The 20,165-nt window shown below is 38.4% G+C and overlaps 5 protein-coding genes across 6 annotated transcripts; 1 reads left to right on the top strand and 4 right to left on the bottom strand.

Moving 5' to 3' along the window:
- Positions 1-643: 643 nt before the first annotated feature.
- LOC125593351 (ferric reduction oxidase 2-like) lies at positions 644-4,298 on the bottom strand. The gene is made up of 7 exons (XM_048769856.1): positions 4,085-4,298; positions 3,861-3,963; positions 3,575-3,775; positions 2,892-3,454; positions 1,690-1,939; positions 871-1,568; positions 644-783 (listed from the first exon to the last, which is right to left on the bottom strand). The coding sequence occupies exons 1-7, from the start codon at positions 4,296-4,298 to the stop codon at positions 644-646; spliced, it is 2,169 nt and encodes a 722-aa protein (XP_048625813.1).
- A 919-nt stretch (positions 4,299-5,217) lies between these two features.
- Positions 5,218-7,978, bottom strand: LOC106434936. Its single transcript, XM_013875790.3, has 3 exons — positions 6,849-7,978; positions 5,542-6,084; positions 5,218-5,446 (listed from the first exon to the last, which is right to left on the bottom strand). The coding sequence occupies exons 1-3, from the start codon at positions 7,728-7,730 to the stop codon at positions 5,336-5,338; spliced, it is 1,536 nt and encodes a 511-aa protein (XP_013731244.2). The 5' UTR covers positions 7,731-7,978; the 3' UTR covers positions 5,218-5,335.
- A 1,326-nt stretch (positions 7,979-9,304) lies between these two features.
- On the bottom strand, positions 9,305-10,992 carry LOC125592853 (ataxin-10-like). The gene is made up of 2 exons (XM_048768354.1): positions 10,372-10,992; positions 9,305-10,283 (listed from the first exon to the last, which is right to left on the bottom strand). Exons 1-2 carry the CDS (start codon positions 10,955-10,957, stop codon positions 9,460-9,462), a joined length of 1,410 nt encoding a protein of 469 aa, XP_048624311.1. The 5' UTR covers positions 10,958-10,992; the 3' UTR covers positions 9,305-9,459.
- Positions 10,993-12,430: 1,438 nt separating this feature from the next.
- On the bottom strand, positions 12,431-15,896 carry LOC125592851 (subtilisin-like protease SBT4.14). The gene is made up of 11 exons (XM_048768352.1): positions 15,687-15,896; positions 15,481-15,572; positions 15,276-15,373; positions 15,034-15,177; positions 14,831-14,936; positions 14,150-14,663; positions 13,973-14,070; positions 13,659-13,883; positions 13,458-13,566; positions 13,164-13,377; positions 12,431-13,097 (listed from the first exon to the last, which is right to left on the bottom strand). Exons 1-11 carry the CDS (start codon positions 15,795-15,797, stop codon positions 12,553-12,555), a joined length of 2,256 nt encoding a protein of 751 aa, XP_048624309.1. The 5' UTR covers positions 15,798-15,896; the 3' UTR covers positions 12,431-12,552.
- Positions 15,897-16,360: 464 nt separating this feature from the next.
- LOC125592852 (CRS2-associated factor 1, mitochondrial-like) lies at positions 16,361-18,012 on the top strand. 2 transcript variants are annotated; one of them, XR_007328539.1, is made up of 4 exons: positions 16,361-17,070; positions 17,150-17,375; positions 17,449-17,587; positions 17,693-18,012. XR_007328539.1 is itself a non-coding variant. In XM_048768353.1 (4 exons), the coding sequence occupies exons 1-4, from the start codon at positions 16,420-16,422 to the stop codon at positions 17,819-17,821; spliced, it is 1,134 nt and encodes a 377-aa protein (XP_048624310.1). In that variant the 5' UTR covers positions 16,361-16,419; the 3' UTR covers positions 17,822-18,012. The 2 variants fall into 2 exon arrangements, 1 of the variants encoding a protein (XP_048624310.1); XM_048768353.1 differs by having other exon boundaries at positions 17,460-17,587.
- The last annotated feature ends 2,153 nt before the right edge of the window (positions 18,013-20,165 follow it).

Here is a 20,165-nt window from a genome sequence, read left to right as displayed (position 1 = left end):
TGAATATACTGTCCCCTCCTTTTTTGTCAATGACATAAATGTGTTTCATTTTCTTACGGAAATGTATTATCCTTTACTTATGAAACTCAAAGAAATGGACTCGTCTATCACGTGATAAAGAGACAACTGGTCACGTGAGGGTGTGTTTGACTAAGTATGCAGACGAGATTCCGCCGTGAAGATCAACTTACGGGGTATAATAAAAATCTAGAAAGCCTTCTAATAAGATCGTGAAACCACGAGCGACAGGCGAGAGAGTGGCGAACACGTGTGGCCCACTTGGGATGGACGGAGATAGTGATCCTATGAGACAACAACGGTGGTGCGCTCCGCGAAAAGTCCACCTTATTATCTTTGGAGGTCCATAAACTATTGTAAGTATGTATTAACGGAGATAGAAACCAAATCATTCATTTCAAAATTCACATAACACAATACTCCACTCCTCGATTTAGACCAAATCATTACATAAGGCAATACAATGGTTAAATACAGAAAGATGCTGAATCTTAGGGATCATTTTCACAATATATATATAACACGTTTCAGAAAATTAAACCGACAATTCCACAAACAACCACACAAAAGAAAAACAAGATCACACAAAGAAGAATTATGTATGTATATCGTGAATGTGCGATCATCACCAGCTGAAACTGATAGATTCAAAGTGAAGATTCTCAGCCAAACCAGAAGAACAAATGTTCGCCACTTCTTGTCTCATCTTCTTCGGACCACATACCATCACTCCCACGCTTGAACCTTTGGTATCAAGTAGAATCTCTGTTTTCACACACGTATTACAACAACAGCAACAAATATGTAAATTTTGAGTATATATATTAAACTGAATAATATGTATAAACTCACTCTTGAGGTCTGGCCTTTCACCGAAATGGAGGTTGGTGCATTGAACAAGTGATTCTTGAGGAGTACTCTCGATTTCTCTGTCAGTCCATGAGCTGGGAGACGATGTTGGACTTGGTACGTCGACGTTTTCGACCTGTTTGCTGCCCTCAACCTTGTATTTCTTCTTATTCCACAACACAGCTGCACTTGACGTCATCATGATGCTAACGCATAGGACCAAAAGATAAAGGATGGATCGTGAAGCAGCATTGTACTTGCTCTTGTTTTGATCGATCGGGTAAATGTAGTATCTTGTCATGATGCCAACGGCGATCAAGAAGATAATGAAAGAAGATGAGAGGATGGCGGCGAGCCAGAGCCATGAGTTTGGTCCTAGGATTGCTGAAATTGGTCGGTCTGAAGGACTTGGCTTGAACCAGAGGGTTCTGATCTTCTGTGTTTCTTCGTCGCTTGGTTCATTATCTTTGGTGATGAAAGCTTCGATTTGGATGTTCAGGTCAGATGATAACTTGAGACCAGATGAAGGGAGGATAAGGTCAAGCATAGCGATGTCAGAAGCCTTCCTGAACGCGCAAACCAGGGTTATTTTGGGGGTTTCACATGTGGTTGTTGTTTGGGACATGGCGATTAAGTCGCGGATAATGGATATGAATGGAGTAATTCCGCTGCCTCCGCTAACCATAACCAAAGCATCATGCCTGGAAGCAAAGAAGAAAAAAAAGTCCTTGTCAAGGTTACTTGTGCAGCAAGAATATACAACCCTAAACTGACTAGTTTAAAACTGATCATATATATATGAACAAGCAATTGTTTATTTGCCTTAAGAAATCTGTTGAAACAGGACCGTAGGGTCCTTCGACAGAAACAGAGAGGGTACGGTCAGTATCATGATCCCAAGTAGAAAGCATCTTGTAAAGCTTGGTAGACCATTTCCCTTCGCTCTTGATCACAATGCTTAGCATCTCTGGTTCGAGGTTACTGCTCGAAGTAATCGTAAATGGATGCCATTGCAGCTTCGAGATGCACGGTATGTTCACAAACAATGTGCTCGTCGGATTATACATCAATTCTGTTACACCACTTATATGTTAAGAGATATTATGGTGTGCCAAAAACCCTCAAAAATCAATCCAAGCATAATCTTATCAAGGCCTAGACCAAACCGGTCCATATAAATCCAAATTTCTTCTGAACTAAGCGAGAACAAGCATACTCTATAGCTCATCAACTGAGGCAATGATCTTGAAATTTAACATTCAATATCGATTAAGAGCAGGGGCGGATCGAGCACTCTATTTAATATGAAGCACCCATTGTAAATAAATATTTAGTTTAAGAGAAGTTACATAAATTTTATGATTATTAAATGAAAAATAAAAAGCAGTGTGGGGCATATGCCTTTGGCTAGATCATGATTAACTGGGGTTTTTAATTTGGCGTTCTTAACTCATGATTTGACACTTTTTTGTTTTGTTTTGTTTTTTTTTTTTTTTATACTTTTCGACTAAGAACTGGCCTTGATTAACCCCGGTCACTTAACCAGAGTTCTTAACTCATAATTTGACAGTTTTTTGTTTTTGTTTTTTTTTACAATTTTCGGTTAAGAGACGGTTCTTATATCTCTTATTTAAGAGACAACTCTTAGAGCATCATTAACGGGGATTCTTAGGACGGGACTCTTAGCGGAATATAAGAACCCGACTCTTAATTTTTAACTGAAAATGCTAAGAGTCGGCTCTTAAATAAGAGATTTAAGAGCCGACTCTTAACTTTTTCAGTTAAAAGTTAAGAGTCGGGTTCTTATATTCTGCTAAGAACCCTGTACTAAGAACCCTGTGTTAATGATGGTCTTATATCTTTTATCTAAGAGACGGTTCTTAAATTTTCTTAGTTAAAAGCTAAGAAACGGTTATTAGCCGAAGCTAAGAACCCCACCCTAAGAACTCGGGTTAATCATGGTAATCTAAGATTAAGAGACTTACCTTTTCAATAAAAAAAATAAAAAAAAATAAGAGGCTAACCTTTGGCTTTGGAGAAAGTAAGCTCCGCGGTGTTTGAAGAAAGAACACGTGCAGATAACAACCGGACATTGTCACGTGACTGTAGAAACCTCAAGAAACGATCGACCATGAACATATAGAAACCGGGTAAGACGATAAAGCAGAAGGCGATGCCTACATGGAGTACGTAGAAGAACATGAAGATGATGTAAAGATAGTGACTATAGAAGAAAACTTCAAAGAATCTCCTTCTAATCGACGGATATGAGGTGGCCCACATCACAAGTCCAGACAGCAAAGCTATCTCTCCGGCAACATTAGACATCTCTGTCTTAGACCAAGTCACCATCTGAGAGATTTCGTGCATGGAGGCCCAATAGACAACGAAACAAAGGCCATGAACCGTGAATATGGTCATGAGCAAATGACCAAGCCAAATGTGATATTTGATGCTTGACTCTGACGTTAGCCCTAGAACAGGAAGCAATGATGATCCACGAACCACCGGTATGAACAGGAAAGCTAGACATGCGTTACCCACTAGCCCGATCCTTATTGCCATTGCCTCCAACTTAGCTTGCCATCTATATATATATATATATATATATATATATATATACACGTAATTAATATCATTAAAATATGAACTTGTGTTTTGAATATAAATCGAGTTGAATTGTTTCATTGTGTGAAAGAGTGCTTACATCTTTTGGTGAAGTTTAGCGGCTGATTGAGGTGTAATCATGGGGAAAGCATTGCGCAAGTAAATGAAGAAGTTCCATAGAAGAAGAGCCACAAACATTGCCAAGAAAATTAACTCAGTTGCTGAGACTATCCCCAATGGTCCTTTGACCAACATTGGCCTTCTCATGGCTGCCAACACGCCTCCTCCAGTTGCCTTCTCCCTGCTACGATCACATCGTTAAGATACATCTATTTCTTTTATTTTCAAGCACTGAGTTGATATTAAATCGATCAGTTAGAAGTTACCTAATGAGATGATTATTAGTCTTTTGTTTCTTCAAGTGAAGGTAGAGACATCCCAAACAAGCCAAGAGGAGCATAGGGAACATTAACATGAAAAGGGTCAAGCCTGCATGCATGCCGTCCAAACAGAAACAGTTATAAAATAATGTGGAATGTGAATATAGGAATTACTAAAGGGAAAAACAAACAAACAAACAAATGTGTCTCATATATACGATAATACGAACCTGCGAGACCAAAATAAGTCGAAAAGCCAAACTCAGTACGCATGACAGGCAACCACTTGGTTCTATAGTTTAAGGTTGGCATGAGGATCCAAATGAAGACATATCCAAGGAAAATCACGAGCATTAAGAGCTTAATCAATCCCTTAATCACATCTTTGAACTCATCTCCCGATGATGGGGTTTTGGCCGAGACTCTTGCACTCTTATGATCCATATCCCTACTCTTAATTTTGATCAAATGTTTGATGTTGAGCATGAGAGGACAAAGAAGTGCATGTATATATAAGAGACTGGATATGTTGTAATTAAATGACTCGTACGGAATAGGTAAAAAGTACTTACTAGTGCATGGTTCAGGCATTTTGACTCTTTCCATGGATATCATCGAGTTTAAATTCATTTTGTCGATATGACGTAAATTTGTATCAATATTGAAGTAAAGGGGGATTCAAAGAAAATTAGTATAAGATTTGACTTTGAGGAAGAGGACGAGGACCATGCAGCCTTTGTCGTTCAGAAGCTATTCATTAACTAATTGTAACTTTCAAGTTAATTTAGTATTCGTTTGAAGATACTGCATGTGTATATATGACGTAATAATTAACTTGTTAGGTTCGGAGGTGGGGATCATGCGGTACGGCAACGTATGATGCACCGTACCCTTCTTCTTTTGCCAACATTTGAGGATATCATGACATCACCGTGGCATTTGACCCTCTATACATTTATTTCTTTTCAGATGTTAAGACATCTACAAAGAAAAGTCGACGACGCTGCAAATTCTAAAGGACAACTTCGCCAATCAGATTTAGATTTTGTTGTTGTTGGTGTTGGATGTTAAAGACAATATAATGCTAACCAACTTCCCGGCTCGCTCCTCCGGGCCTATACTTAAATCTTTTTTTACAAGCTATTTTCTTAATTAAGTTTAGTCTTCAAAAATATTCTAAATTTTGTACTTTAATATTAACTCTTTTGAGTACTGGATTTAAAATTTTAGTTTTAAGAAAATATTTGATAACTGTTTCTTATAGAAAAAATATATATTGACAAACATTTTTTGAGTAATTGCAAGATACATAAACATTTTTAATACAATCGTAAACACACAAAAATAGAAGATGAAAGTTCGATAATTCTTTTAAAGTTTATTTTGTAAGTATACAATGTCACTACAGTAAACAAATAAGCTAAAGAATTTCTCATAAGAAAACAAGTTGTTCTTATAAGCCATGTGAAGTAACAGATGAACTACTTATCAGAATAAGCAACCATTTCGTCATTTTCACAAGCTGTCACATTGATCACCATAGTTCCCTTCTTCGTTGTAGGCAATAACCGACAACAATCTCTCCGTGGTGCCTATAAGCATTGACATTTACATATAGCTTGTAAACTATGGAATAAATTTTCATACATAGTAAATTGAACAAAAGCAAAAATGAGTGTGTACGTACCTTACTCCACCTATCAGGGTTAGGCTTTTTGTAGACGAAGATACGATTGATATCAGAAGGATCTTGTATTCCCCACTCACATTTAGGATTCCATTCATTGTGCCTCAAATACTCGCTTATCGTTGTGCCCGAAGAAGAATCGTTGAGCGCACGAGACAAGTAAAACACTCGGGGACGCTGACAATCAGTGTATGTTACAGGACGTGTGTTGAAAGCAACATTAGTGAAATCGTGGCGTTTGTGCCAGTCGTTGAATGTGCGAGTGGGCACTTCCATCATCCTTGCTGGCATATAAGTACGTGTGACATGGACTGTATATCCCCACGAGATAGACATTGTCCACTGACGGGTTGTGTCGTAACATATGGACTGTTGGACGAGGCTAGCTGAATCGAGATTTGCTGGGATCATGAGTCTCTTTACGGCATTGACTCGGTTTGTTCTTGGGAATATAGGCTCTACTACGTCTAGGTGATGGATCGAGACTATTGGCACTTGTGGATGAACTGATAAAAGACCCAAGAGATTCCCGTACACGTCAAACTGTTGAATATTACATAAAAATAAGACCGATATTAGTAACATGATTAGCTGAAACATCATTACTTCTCTAAATTTGGATCTCTAGCTAATCAAAATACATCTTGTTGACAATTTTAAAAAAAAAATCAAATACATCTTTAGTTATTATTTTCTTAGTGGGAGTTCAATCGTTGTTTAATTATTAAATTATATAGTTATTGGTTTATAAATTTTAATATTGTTAAAAAATTAATATTGTTAACGGAATCTACTTTTATTAGTTTATAAGTTTTGATATTTTATATAAAAAATTTGTTATTAGCCTAGTAAGCGAATCAGACCTAACCGAGACGATAATCGATGTAGGCTCTCAAAAAATCGGTTTAGATGTCCGCATATCCAATAATTTCATATAAAACATCTAAATAGCACTTGAAGATTCTTGAATTTTTAAAACTGTTGGAGAGCATAAATTTTGATGAATTTAATAAATATACAAAACTCTATACAAATCTAACATAAATCTATGAAATTTCATAAATATCTTAGCTTCTAAATCATCTAATTCTGACAAAGTTGAATTCCAGTAAATCTCAATTCTTGTTTAGCTAACAAATAAAATAATGGAAAATGAATCAGATCACGGATTTTAAGTTTTCTTACATTTTCATAGTATAGTTTTCGCCTGATTTTACTCGGTAAAACTAAAATCTCAATTTTTTTATTTTTTTTAAAACATAAAAACCCAAAATAGAAAGGAAAAAAAAAAAAAAAAAAGGACTGACCTGATGAAACCCAGCTTCTCTGGTGAGAGGAACACCAATCTCGGCCATGCAAGCATGAATCCGATCATCAGAACCATAGAGATCAGAGTATCTCTCAATACACCGATCTTGTATCTTCTCCAACGCCTTTGCCAACGGATAGCTTATCGCGAAACCACCTCCTCCATAAGCCATTCCGTATGAGAACTGATGCAAATTTTGCAAATGGCTCTCTGAGGGAGCTCCGATGTAATAAAACTGCTTATGATCGTATTTCCTCAAAACCCTTAGCAGATTCTCCGGGAAAAACACAGTGTCGTCGTCACCCATCACAACCCACCTAACGTGTTTCTCGTGTTCAGTTCCGTTTAACATTCTCACCGTCTCCGACACGATTCTTGTGATCCTGATGGCTGATCTGTGACCGCTACGATAACGGTACTTAAAACTCGACGTGTCCGAAGAGATTTTGATCTCAGGGAAGGCCCAGGAGGGGAAGGAGGAAACGGTGTCGTTTACGGGTTTATCTAGCCAGACAAAACCTTTCATCTCTCCGTTTGGTCTCCACCACGTTTTCACGTATTCGCTCCGACGCTTCCATAGACTGGAGGACGCGGCGATCCCGAACACGATGTGTTTAAGCTCTGTTTTCTCGTCAGGTTGTTGACCGGATCCGAGGCGCATAACAGGCACAAGGAGAGAGTTGGAGATTCTAGAAGGAGAGTAAGGGTGTAAAAATGTGATGAAGCTGAATGAGTATAAAAAATATGAGAAGAAGATGAGGAGGATGATGATGGCCGTAAAAGAGCATGGTGATGAAGATGACAAGTAAAATGAAAAAATGGGTTTATTAGATTTGTCAAACGAAAGTGGCCTTTGATCTTTGTGTTTGTTATCTCCCATCTTTTATTGATAACAAGGAAAGATTAAGGGCTTTCAAGAAAGAAAGAAAGAAAACTACACCACCGTCTTTCTTCTAGTACTGCAGGTGAAGATGAGATTCAAGGTTTTCTATAAGAAATGGAGAGAATGTAACTGATTTTGGCACTTTTTAATAAATAATAATAATTAATCATCCTATGAAAAAGGAGGTGGATTTTGTGTCGATGCAGCATTGGTCATTTATTTTAAGAAAGCTCATTGGGAAAGAAATAAAAAACTTCCTTAATGTAATGGCACAATTTGGCTGAATCTCACCGTAATAATTGCACAACAACACTGGTCAAACATCCAAAATTAATGTAATAATCACTTGCAATTTGGCACGAAATCAAATTCATAGTACCATATATGTGCCTAATTTTAATATCATTACTGGAAAGAAATATTATAATAAAATTAATCGTGATTACATATCAAGTTAAGTTGACTTTTAAATGATAATCTTTCCGTTTCAGCTTAATTGTGGCCGTAGAGTAAAATTTCCGTTATAAAACGAGTATCAACTTAAAATTTCAATGCAAAATATTATTTTGCTATTAGTATCAATTTTATATGGTATATGAATTTTTATATTTTTCAGTTTATTTTGTTATTGGTTGAAATGTGAGTAGGTGTATAGTTGATTGTTTTCTTATTTAGAAAATATATAAAATTAAATATTTTTTTAGTACATGTGCAGAAATCTAAAACGACAATTAAAATAAAACGGAAAGAATATAATTTGTAATCCTGATACACATTATTTTAAAATGCGTCACAAATACACAAAAAAAAAATTGCTCAAGGAAAATATGTAAATATACATAAATTTTTAAATTTGTTAAAATGTATATAACACTGTACAATTTTTTTTAGAAATAATATAATATATACTTAATATATGGTTACAGATTTTTTAAATATTTAATAAGCTTGCTTCTTGTAGTTTTGATGGCACGTATTTGCTACGATTAAAAAACCTGGTGACGTGTAGACGTTCCATAGTAGACACGCTTGGGCGGTAACAATAACATAAAATAAAAAACGTCACAGCCATAACCCATAAGCGGGAACTAGAAACTTGTTGACCAACTGAACATTAAAGCCGTCAGATGGATAACCAAATCAAACCGAAAAGAATAATGTCACCGGTTTTCCCGTCTCTTTTACTAACTTGTTTGCCAAGCTAAGATGTTATCCTTAGGTTTTCCGGCGATAATCTTATCTGGAAGTAGCTATTATCAAAGTCTCTCGAGTTTGTAATAGTTGATACCAAACTGACATTTTGAGTTGATAGAACAAACTGAGGAGGGGGGGGAGTTAGGTTATCGCTTCTCAGATCACCTAGCTTGTGTGTGTGTTGCATGCACTCTATTTCAAATTCATTTGTTTTGCTGAACCTATTATGATTAACTGCTACGAATTTACGGACACCAGAGACATCTTGTCTTATGTTTTCCAGCCTGCATCTTAATATTTCCTCGTTAACTAATCAGTTTTTTCTTCTCAGATCACTTAACTGCTTTTGCTGCAAAGAGATATTCTCTGACAAGACATTTGCTTGTGTAAATACTACTATAATAAAATAACGGTGGTGCTGTTTCTGCTTAGGGTGTATTGTTTAGATGATCCAAGCCCAAACCTGGCTATTACTTAACAGAGGATCATGATAACATGGGTGTTGGGTGTGAAAAAAACTAAACTTAAAACTTCAGGTGGTATCATTGACAAGCTTAGGCCTGGATGTTATGGGATCAATCTCAACTCTGAGACCAATTTCTCTGAGCTGAGGCACGTCCACAGAGCCCTGCATCTCCAACTCTGCCACCACTTTCTGGTTCTCTTCGTTCCCTTCCAGGAGGTTTCTCACGCACCACAAGCCCCACTCTCTCAAGAAGGGGTTCTCATCGTCCGTCACGCACTGCTGCAGCATCAAGAACAGCCCATCTCTCTCCCTGATCTCATCTTGTACCTCTTTCCTTCTGTACGCGCAGTTCCCAATCACAGCCACAATATCTCTCCTGAAGCCTCTGTAAGGACAAGGGTTTCCAGAAGAAGAAGAAGTAGGACTCTGCTTTAGAGCCTTCTTTATTGTTGTTGGAGGCTCAAGTTTCCTCAGCAAACCGAGGAGAAACTCTATTAGTCCAGAAGACAAGAGCATGTCGACATTACCACCACCTGAATCGTTTTTAAGTTGTTGGATGCTTCGTCCAGCGCAAGCGTCCCTTATTACAACTAGAGAGTAACCCATTACGTCGATAACAGCTGAACCCGTTGGAAGCTCGGATCTTTCACCGGAAACAAAATCAAAAACTTCAACTGATTGGCTGAGTAACCCAAGAACGAAATGAGCTGTATCCTTGGGGATAGACACTTCTTTTAACCGCTCATTAGCAATATCAGACAGCATACTCAACAGAAAGGTGTGTTCTGATGTAAATGTGGAGTCCTTGTGGCCTAATTTGGAGAAGAGGCCAGGGAAGCAATCTCCTTCAACACAGAGTCTCGAAACCAGAAGCTTGAGCCAGTAATCCTCTACAAACAATGAGAAGACTTTAATTGGTTTCCTAATCTGATCAAACTGCAATATTGGACAATTTTGTGGTCGAGCCAACTTACTCACCTGAAGACGATGTCCGTACAGTCTCAGCAATGATGTTGAGTCCATCATCGCTGCAAGTAATCTCCGAGCTGCTGCTGCTTCCATCCAAGCAAACATACAGAATCATACACAGAGGATCACACGTTTCCCGCCTCCTTAACTGAGAAATAGCCAAGAACCTCTCCGGGAAAAACCGCAGCCACACGTCTCTCTGGCGATTCTCTCCCATCACTACAACGTTCGCCAGGACCTGCAATCCCAACCTAACAGTCTCCACATCTTCAATCGCCGAATCCAGCAGCTCGGAGATGACAAGAGAACCGTTGCGATCCACGAAAGCCTCCTGGTTCCTTGTCTCTCCGGCGCATAGGTTTCGCAGGACCTTCAGAGATAGGTTCAGATGATGGCGGGAAGACGGATAGGGGAGAAGCTGGAGAAGAGCAAGGATCGATGGAAGAATATCCGCCTTCGAAGCCAGATCCGAGCGGCCACAATCGGTCTTTGAAGCTTCTATAAGAAACTGCAAACATTCTTCTAGAGAGTGTGATGAATCCGATGCAAGGAGCAGGGGCTGAATCACTTGCTCGGGTATAGAACAAGCTTCCATTGTTGACAGAGAAGAGAAGAAGCTTGAGAGAACGCCATAAGTTTTAGGGTTTACGCTCAGAGGAGTAGAGGGGTAATTCTGTAAATAACACTCGATGGGAGTTTCTGGGCCTAATTGTATGGGCTAATAATCCTATCAACTAATGAACTTTTCTTTTCTTTTTTTTTGCTTCAGTTCAATGGGCTAATATAATAAACCTGCTAAGTTTTTTCTTGTTTTATTCTCTAAATTTTATTTTCTACTGTTTTCTTATATACTCTTTAGAAATGTTTTCTTTCAAATTAAATAGTTTCAATCCAACTATTTAAGAAATTCTTGTAGTGTAGAAAAAGAATACATAATAAAAAAAAAAAAAGAATATGAACGAACAATAAATTCGTAAAAGTCATAGCTTCTATGTGAGATTTACTAGATATTTTAAAAAGAAATATAATAATTATTGGTTATACTGACAAGATCTACAAGATTACACATATGGACAAATAATCTATCAAAAACTATACTAATTATATGATTCATATGACAATATCCATGTATTATATTTGTTATGTTGTTAACACCATCAAAATCATTCTAAAAACTAAATATTGTGTTAGATTAGGAATTCTTTTGACATATTCAAATGTTCTTTACAGTATACCACTGTGTTTGATCTATGTATTCATTTTATTTTAGAATATTTTGTATGGGTATATAATCCGTTTTTAAGAGTTTAGTTGATAGATTTCTATAAGATGAATTTCAAATCCAACACACTTTTTAGTTATAGAAATGATGATAATAGCGTACGTTAGCAATATAACATATAATAGTTTGGGTGTATTGCCATGTAAATCATATAGTTCATATAGTTCTCATGCATTATTTTTTTCTAGATGTGTAATAAAAATGTGTTGGTGTATCATTCGTGCAACTTGTGTTCAACTCAGATGATAAAAGTTACCGGCGCACAATCAATTTTTTGATATCTGTTGAGACGAACTTTGTATTTAGTAAATCTGGAATATATGATGGACCTATAAGAAGGGGAAAGAGGATCGAATCATCATTTCAGATCGTTGTGAAAACATTGACATGGAAGACAATAACCCTCCAGACTGTATCCTCCAACACCATCCATATTGTTAAGGCAAAAACCATCCACAAGAATCCACCCTTCATTTGCTTCTCTGTCTCCGTGTCGGTGTCAAAAACCCGAGTCTCATTATTGAACATGTAGTTCATGTTATTTGGGATCATGAAAACACTCCGATCAAGGATAAAATGTCTATTGAGGATGTTTTAACGCATATTACCACGGCTATAAGGAAGATTGGAATCATTTCGTTTTTAAAATTCTTCCTATTGTTTACTAGTTGAACTGTATGTAGATAAATAACTAATAATTTTGTTATTTAGAAAAAAATATTTTTATTTGTATGCACAATTTTAAAACATCAAAAAAAAGTTGCTGAAAAAAAAACATCAAGTAAATAAGAAAACATAGAGTATTATTTATTAGATTTCTATACGAAATTAACATATTTGACCAAAAATCTAGAGAATGATATGGTCAACACACACAAAGCAGCTAAAGAAGTAAAGAATTATTGCCTTCAGTCGGAAGAAGGGCTATAGACTACAATGGGGCTTCGAACAGAGTGACGTTGGCTCTTCCACACGAGCAATCCCGACACAATCTTCCCTGGAGTCATTTGCTTGGCCTTCACCACCACTTTGAAGCTCCTCTTCTGTGAAGCCTTTGTAAACGACAAACTCATTGGCTCCACCGTAATCTCTACTCCCTTCGGTGCTCTAACGGTGGCGTTGTAGACCGACGATGGTGGTCCCACGTTGGTGACTCTCCTCCTGAACACAGCCATCGTTGACGCTTTGGCAGTTCTCAACGTCAGTTGTATGGTTGGGTAGTTTAGAGAATCATGGCCGATTCCAGGGACAATGGAGGAGCAGTTTATGGAGCGGGACCCCACTAATGGAGCCAGAGTGGTTGCGTTGTAGCCTTCCCCGCATAAGAACTGGACATAGGAGATGTCGTCCATGTCGTAGACTAAGCCAGGGCTCGCTGCTCTTCTCGGGTTTACTTGGCCTCCTCCATAGGCGAACTCTGCGTCCTTGTTCACTCTTCTGCTTATGGGTTTAGCTGCCCAAAAGAAGTATATATTTGTTAAAGACTTGCTATGCTGCATGCATGGGTTTGATCTGTTACCTGAGGTAATGATGGCGGACTTGATAGCAGCGGGAGACCAATCGGGATGGAAAGACTTGACATAAGCGGCAACACCAGCAGCATGAGGGCAGGACATGGAGGTACCAGAGAGGATGGTGAACTTTGAGAATTGGGTGTCACCGTCTAAACCAGTGAGTGATCTCTTGAGAGTGAAGGCCGCCAATATATCAATCCCGGGTGCAGCAATGTCAGGCTACATTACAATCCGCAATACATGAGCCATTTCTCTAATAATCAGAGATGACAGTGACTGAGGAGACAAATTATATATACCTTGAGAAGGCGTATTGACCCAGGATTAGGACCTCTAGATGAAAAAGAAGCAACAAAAGGAGCGGGGATGGTCACTTGTCGGGTTTTCTGAATCACAGCAGATGGTGATCTGAACCAAACACAGACAATAAAATGTTCTCAAGGGTTCATTCTTTGTTTTGAATGACAATATATATATATATATATATCCAAGAAATGAACCTTGAAGAGTTGACATAACGGTAAATGACATCGCCAATGGAGGAATTAACAGAGGTGGCAGGAGCCATGAAGATCTGAGCGTTATCAAGATACTGATCACTAACAAGGATGGCACCAGCACCACCATATCTTTTAATAGTGGACTCCACACCAGCTCCTCCCATTTTACACACCATCACATTTCCCTTCACTTTCTTCCGGTCCAAGTAATCAGAGAAACAGTACCTTTTTTGCATCATCAACAGCAAATACATGAGTTTAAGTTCCTGGCTTCATCTTAAACATACAATTCAAAAAAAAGTTTTAAGTAATACCTGGCCAAGTACTGGTCGTCTTTGGTCTTAGCAGCATCAACGCCACTTACAAGCGGGTAAGATTTGGCTTTTGGCTTGAACAAGCTTATCCCCATCCCCTTTGATCATATCAGATTTTTATTAATTTTTTTTTGTTAAAACTAAATTTGATTTAATAGGAAATTAGGAGATGCTTACCGAGAATGATTTGCCGTTGCCTAGATCGATCTGGCTCTTGAACGTCCGATCAATGCCGCTCGCTGCCACCGTCAATATCCACGGCTCGTGGTTCGTTACACTCCCTGAGGACGGTCCGTCGTTTCCGGCTGACGCCACCGTGAGGATCCCTTTCCTCACGGCGTGAAATGACCCGACGGATATCGAATCGGAAGAATAATCCGCGATTGGACCGCCGATAGAGATGGAGATAATGTCTACACCGTCGTGGATCGCAGCTTCGAATCCGGCGAGGATGTCCATGTCAGCGCACCCGGATTTCTCCCAGCACACCTTGTACGTGGCCACTCTCGCCGACGGGACCGCGCCGCGTGCGGTTCCGCTTGCTATGCCATAGAGACTCGCGTTTGCGACTAAGACGCCGGCTGCCGTGGAAGAAGTGTGCGTACCATGGCCGTCGATATCGAGAGGTGACCGGACTTCGCCGTTGGGCACGTCACCGTCGGCCTTGAAGAATTTGGCTCCGATTAGTTTGCTGTTAAATTCAAAAACTAATATCAGGAAAGACCCTTATATTAACGCACAAGTTTAATAGCTACTCAAACTATTTCAATTTATCAGCCAAGTCCTTGTCTTTATTTCTAACTAACAGTGATTCAAGAATTCATAGTTGTGTTAGATAGGATGAGATAATTGAAATACTTGTTGCATCCGGTGAAATTTTTAAAAGGTCCACACGATCCTTTCCATTTCGCCGGTGGAGGGCCTAGACCATGGTCCTCGAAGCTCTCTGAATCTGGAGTTATTCCTGATTATTACATAGCATAATGAAATGAATATAAATCAAAGCTTGTAAACATATGTTATTATATAATGAGTTAACATATATATATATATGATCAAACCTGTATCGAGAACACCAATAATAACATCTCTCTCTGCTTTTAGATGTCTTTTTGCTGTCAGAGGAAGTCCCACGAAATCCCATGATTTTGTTGTGTGAAGTTGCCTATACCGATTTCTGAATACCCCGAGAACCTCTTTCATCTCTGCACCCGTTTTTAATTATGTTTGTTACAACTTGAGATATATGATAACTTATGCTTCTCACTAGTGCATGTGGAATTTAGAAATACGATATACATACCCATCATCTTCTTAGCTTCATGTGGAGAAAGCTTGGCAGCGAAAGCGTTGAAGACTTTAGTGTAACTATATACCATTCTTTCTTGTGCTTCTTCTAGGCTGTTTAATGTTCAAGAGTTAGATTATATATCAGGGCCGCTATGATTTATTTTAGGATATACAGTATGTTATACATGTAACTTAATTATGCAAAATGCATGACATACCTTATATCTAAAGACGAGAGGAGATTTACGTGTGTCTTGATAGCTTCATCTTCATTTCCCAGTTGATCTCCCAGGTAAATGATATAGAAATCCTTACAAAGATTTTTTCAAAGTACATCATGCATGCTCCTTTAATTTGCAACATAACCTTTAATTTGTTCTTCAACTCAATGATAACGAAGCTAGCTATGAGGGTCTAATAATACCTTTGCATGTTTGTCTTCGACTGAAGAATATCCCCCGAGAACATGAAGAAGAAGAAGAAGAAGAAGAATAGCAGGAAAAAGAAGATGAGTCCAACAGTTTGAACTTCCCATATGTAATATTTGTGTATATGATAAGTTTTGGTTATTGGATTATGAGAAGATGAGACATTCTTTCCTCTATTAATAGAGAATAAGAAGACCTCTTGTGGATAAATGAGAAAGCTGATACAATAGTTCAATTTTAAATTAATCCGAGTTAGACCAAGACATGCAAAACTGTATAGTTGTTAATTATTATTAAGATATATAGTTTAGCTTTATTTTATTTTATTTTGTTGTTGATGGTAGCTTAGAAGGAAAAAAGAGTGGCAACTTGCTATATCTAATACTGTTTCTACTCTGGTGATGTATATGTATGGTCGGTTAGATGCATATAGTAGTAAGAACAAAAATGACCTCCAGCTTACTTGAATTAGAATTCAAGAAATTAACTAGAAAAAACAAACTCTCTATAGCTAGTGATAGCTTTAAAGTTTTCCAATGTTGGTAAACTGTGTCTTTTAAGGCTCTCTACTCTCGAATGTTTTTCTCTTAATAAATTAATAAACTTGGGCCGTTTGATGAATACAGTAAGGGGGCCCATTAAAAGAAATGGGTGAAAGGTAAAAGGAGGAGACTGACTTTGATGATAGAGAGCATTTGAAACCCTCGCCGGAGCCTTCACTAGGGAATAATGTCAATGATGATGATTCGTCTCCTCTCCCGCAACAATTCATCATCCTTCAGTAATCTCCCCACGCGCTGCCTTCACGGCGCTTCTTCCGACGAAGCAGTTTCCACCTATTCACGACTCCGAGACATTTACAACTTCCATCCACCACCGCCAGCCTCCGAAGATCCCGAGAGGAAGAAGAAGAAGCCGCCGAAGCCGCAATACCGACCACCGTCGTCTCTGGAAGGGGTGAAGAAGATGCACTCCAGTCTCCCCTTCGATTTCAGGTTCAGCTACACGGAGAGCAGTTCCAGTGTGAGGCCCATTGGGTTGAGAGAGCCCAAGTACTCCCCTTTCGGCCCTGATCGATTGAACCGGGAATGGACGGGTGTATGTGCGCCGGCGGTGGAGGAGGATCCGAAGCTGGAAGAGATAAGGAGGAAAGAGAGGGAGAAGATACAGGGCCCACCGCTCACTGAAGCTGAGAGGAAGTTCCTGGTTGAGCTTTGTCAGAGGAACAAAACCAAAAGGCAAATCAACCTCGGGAGAGATGGTTTGACTCACAATATGCTCAATGACATCTACAACCACTGGAAACACGCTGAAGCTGTTCGTGTCAAATGTCTTGGTGTCCCAACTCTCGACATGAAGAACGTTATCTTCCACCTTGAGGTTTCTTTCAATCATCTTCTTTTAAGTTGCTAATTGGGGAAACTTTTGATAGATTATGAGTCCGTTTTTGCTCCTGTAGGATAAAACGTATGGGCAGGTGGTTTCCAAGCACTGTGGTACCCTTGTCTTATATAGAGGGCGTAACTACGATCCTAAGAAAAGGCCCAAGATTCCTTTGATGTTGTGGAAACCTCATGAACCCGTCTACCCTAGGCTTATTAAAACTACCATTGATGGTCTAACCATCGAGGAGACCAAAGCTATGAGAAAGAAAGGCCTTGCCGTTCCTCCCCTCACTAAACTCGGTCCATACCCTTTCTCTTATTATTATTATTATTTTTAAGTGCTGGTGGCCTGAACTCTGTTTTTTTTTTTAAGTTTTGTTTCAGCTAAGAATGGGTATTACGGTAGTCTTGTTCCAATGGTGAGAGACGCGTTCCTCGTTACTGAATTAGTACGAATTGATTGCTTGGGACTAGAGAAAAAAGATTACAAGAAAATTGGTGCTAAGCTAAGGGTGAGATGATGATGATGTTTCCCTTTCTGTCTCTTTGTTTGTTGTTTCATGTTACTGTTTGATTGTACTAAACACACTAACATCTCTAAGTATGGTGGTGTGAAGGATTTGGTGCCTTGCATCCTGGTGACATTTGACAAGGAGCAGGTCGTTATTTGGAGAGGTAAAGACTATAAGCCAGCCGAGGACGAAGCTGAATATCCTCCATCCTTCATTCATCACGAAGGACTCTGATGCTGAAGCTCACAAGATTCTCCAAACTAGAGGCATCTAAGGATTCTTCTTCACACCTACGCTTTGTATAGTATCGATCGTTTGTGGTTTTTTTTTTTTTTTTGGTAAATTAAAAACTACATATCAAAAAACATCTTTTAGTTTCTCATTAAATATTTAATAATAGGAAAGAGATGATGATATATTAAAAACAAAATCTCAATATAAGGATTGAGAAAAAAATGTAAACAAAGTCTAATGAGAGATATACACAAACAATAAAATCTAATTGAAAAGATCGAGAATATCCATCTCTTGGTTAAGAGTACAAAGCTGTGGTTCCGTACAGGCTCGCGTCGGTTCAATGTTTGAATTATGTAAGTTCAAGTCTTTCAAGACTTCTTCTTCGGGTTGTAGTTTCGCAATATCAAGGAGTTGTATCAATGCGTCAGTGGCCGGGTCTGCTTTAGTAACAATTTTAAAGACGGCTCTTCTTTTTCTCCGTTGATGACGCAACCTCTCCTTCCGGATTATCTTACGCTTCACCAAGGACAGAGCCTGCGACAATGACGACAAATCCAACAAATTTTTGGTGGAACTAGTCTTCTTATTTTCGTTGGTGCAGTCTTCTATAACTTCCTTGAGAGAGCTTAGATTGAAACTAAAATCCTCATCCTCCTCTGGCTTGATAGGGATTCTCTTCTTCTTGCTTTCAGGTTTCATCTTTTATTTTACTCATACAATCTCTTAAAACATACAAACTTTTCTTCTTTTTTGTGCAACAAACATGCAAACTTTTCTATTTTCCTATTTATATGTAGAGAGATCGAGAGAGAGATTCTGCGGCGGCGCCAGCCCATTAATTTACTAGTGATTTGGGCCGTAATAGTTAATTCGAATGGGTTTTCTATTTTAAACAAATTTTTTAATTCCATAAATAATCCATTAGTTTAAAGCTATATCAATTGGAGAGTCATACCTTACATTTTATGAAAGATCTGGAAAAATAGGAACTCGATTCAGTATGATCCAGGTTCAACATGCAATGGAAGAGGCAAGTGTGTGGTCGGAGATAAACAAGGAGCCCAAAGAAGTTATTTGCAGTATTGGGATTTCACAGACTTAGCGCAATCTCTGATGAATGGATTAGTTAAATAAAATATTCATGCTAAGTGGAGGAATGCAAAACTGCACTGTGGTGGGGCATGGATTACTAGGGATTACACAGGCTACATCATGCAAGAGATGCTCTAACTTGTTCACCAAATCGTTTAGCTGCGGAACTACGTCTGCGTGTGATTGTGTGGGTATTGCAGAGTTTGTGTAATACCCGATCCGAAAAACCCGAACTCGAATTCAAACTGATCTATAAAAAATATCCAAATGGATATTGAGTCAAATGAGATTAAATATCCGAACCCGATAAGATAATGCTAGATACCCGAATGGATACTCGAAATATCTGAAACTATATATAGTACTAACCCTAAATTCTTAATATTTTTTTTTTGGAACACAACTTAATTAATCCTTAATAGTTTAGATTCATTAATTTACTCTTCAAAGTTTCGCGATAAACATAACCCCGTCTTTGCCGTGGACTTTTAGTGGTTTCGTCTTTAGTTTCTCCACATTTTTAAATTTCATTGGAGGATACACACTTTTTCTAAAGTTAATTTGGTGAAATATTGTTCTTCATCTTTGAGTTCTTGATGCCTCGCTCTTTAGTTTTTTTTTTTAACGACTGCATAGATATTATAATCAAAACCCAAAGTGGTTCGGATACAAAAGAAACAAAACCATAACGACATTAAGAGCTCAATCTTAAAAAGATCTACGAGCTAATAACAGACACCTCTCTATGAATCAGATGAGAAAGCCAGGCTGGTCCTCCTAATGCCAGATAAGATTGAAACCTGCCATCACGGAGCACACTTTTTGCAATTTCACGCAGTTTTGTTAGAACCAAGAGACTCAATCTCGAAGGCGACCGAAGAAAAAGATGCGCATAATGCATTGATCTTCTGTATAATGATTCTGAAACGTGGCCACTTCGAAGGTTGCATCACAGCATCAAGCAGATCATGAGAATCATAACCAATCACGATTTCTTGATACGCAAGGTCTTTCATACTTTTTAGCGCCCATTCCAAGCATCGAAGCTCCGCTGTTAATCTATTGGGGAAAAAAGTAAGAGCCTCTCTGGCATGATGTAGGAAATTACCACTATGATCACGTGTGATGAAAGCACCACCACTATGAAGCTTCACATTCCTCCAGTTCGCATGAATATTGTATTTTTGAAAGTCAGACAAGGGTGGCTCCCAGCTCTTGTTTTCATCGCATAATCCACCTCATGCGTCCA

This window comes from Brassica napus, chromosome C9 (assembly GCF_020379485.1).
Source record: "Brassica napus cultivar Da-Ae chromosome C9, Da-Ae, whole genome shotgun sequence".
Classification (NCBI taxonomy): Eukaryota; Viridiplantae; Streptophyta; class Magnoliopsida; order Brassicales; family Brassicaceae; genus Brassica; species Brassica napus.
Note: the sequence above shows the minus strand (reverse complement) of the source record. Positions and strands in the feature narration are given on the sequence as shown.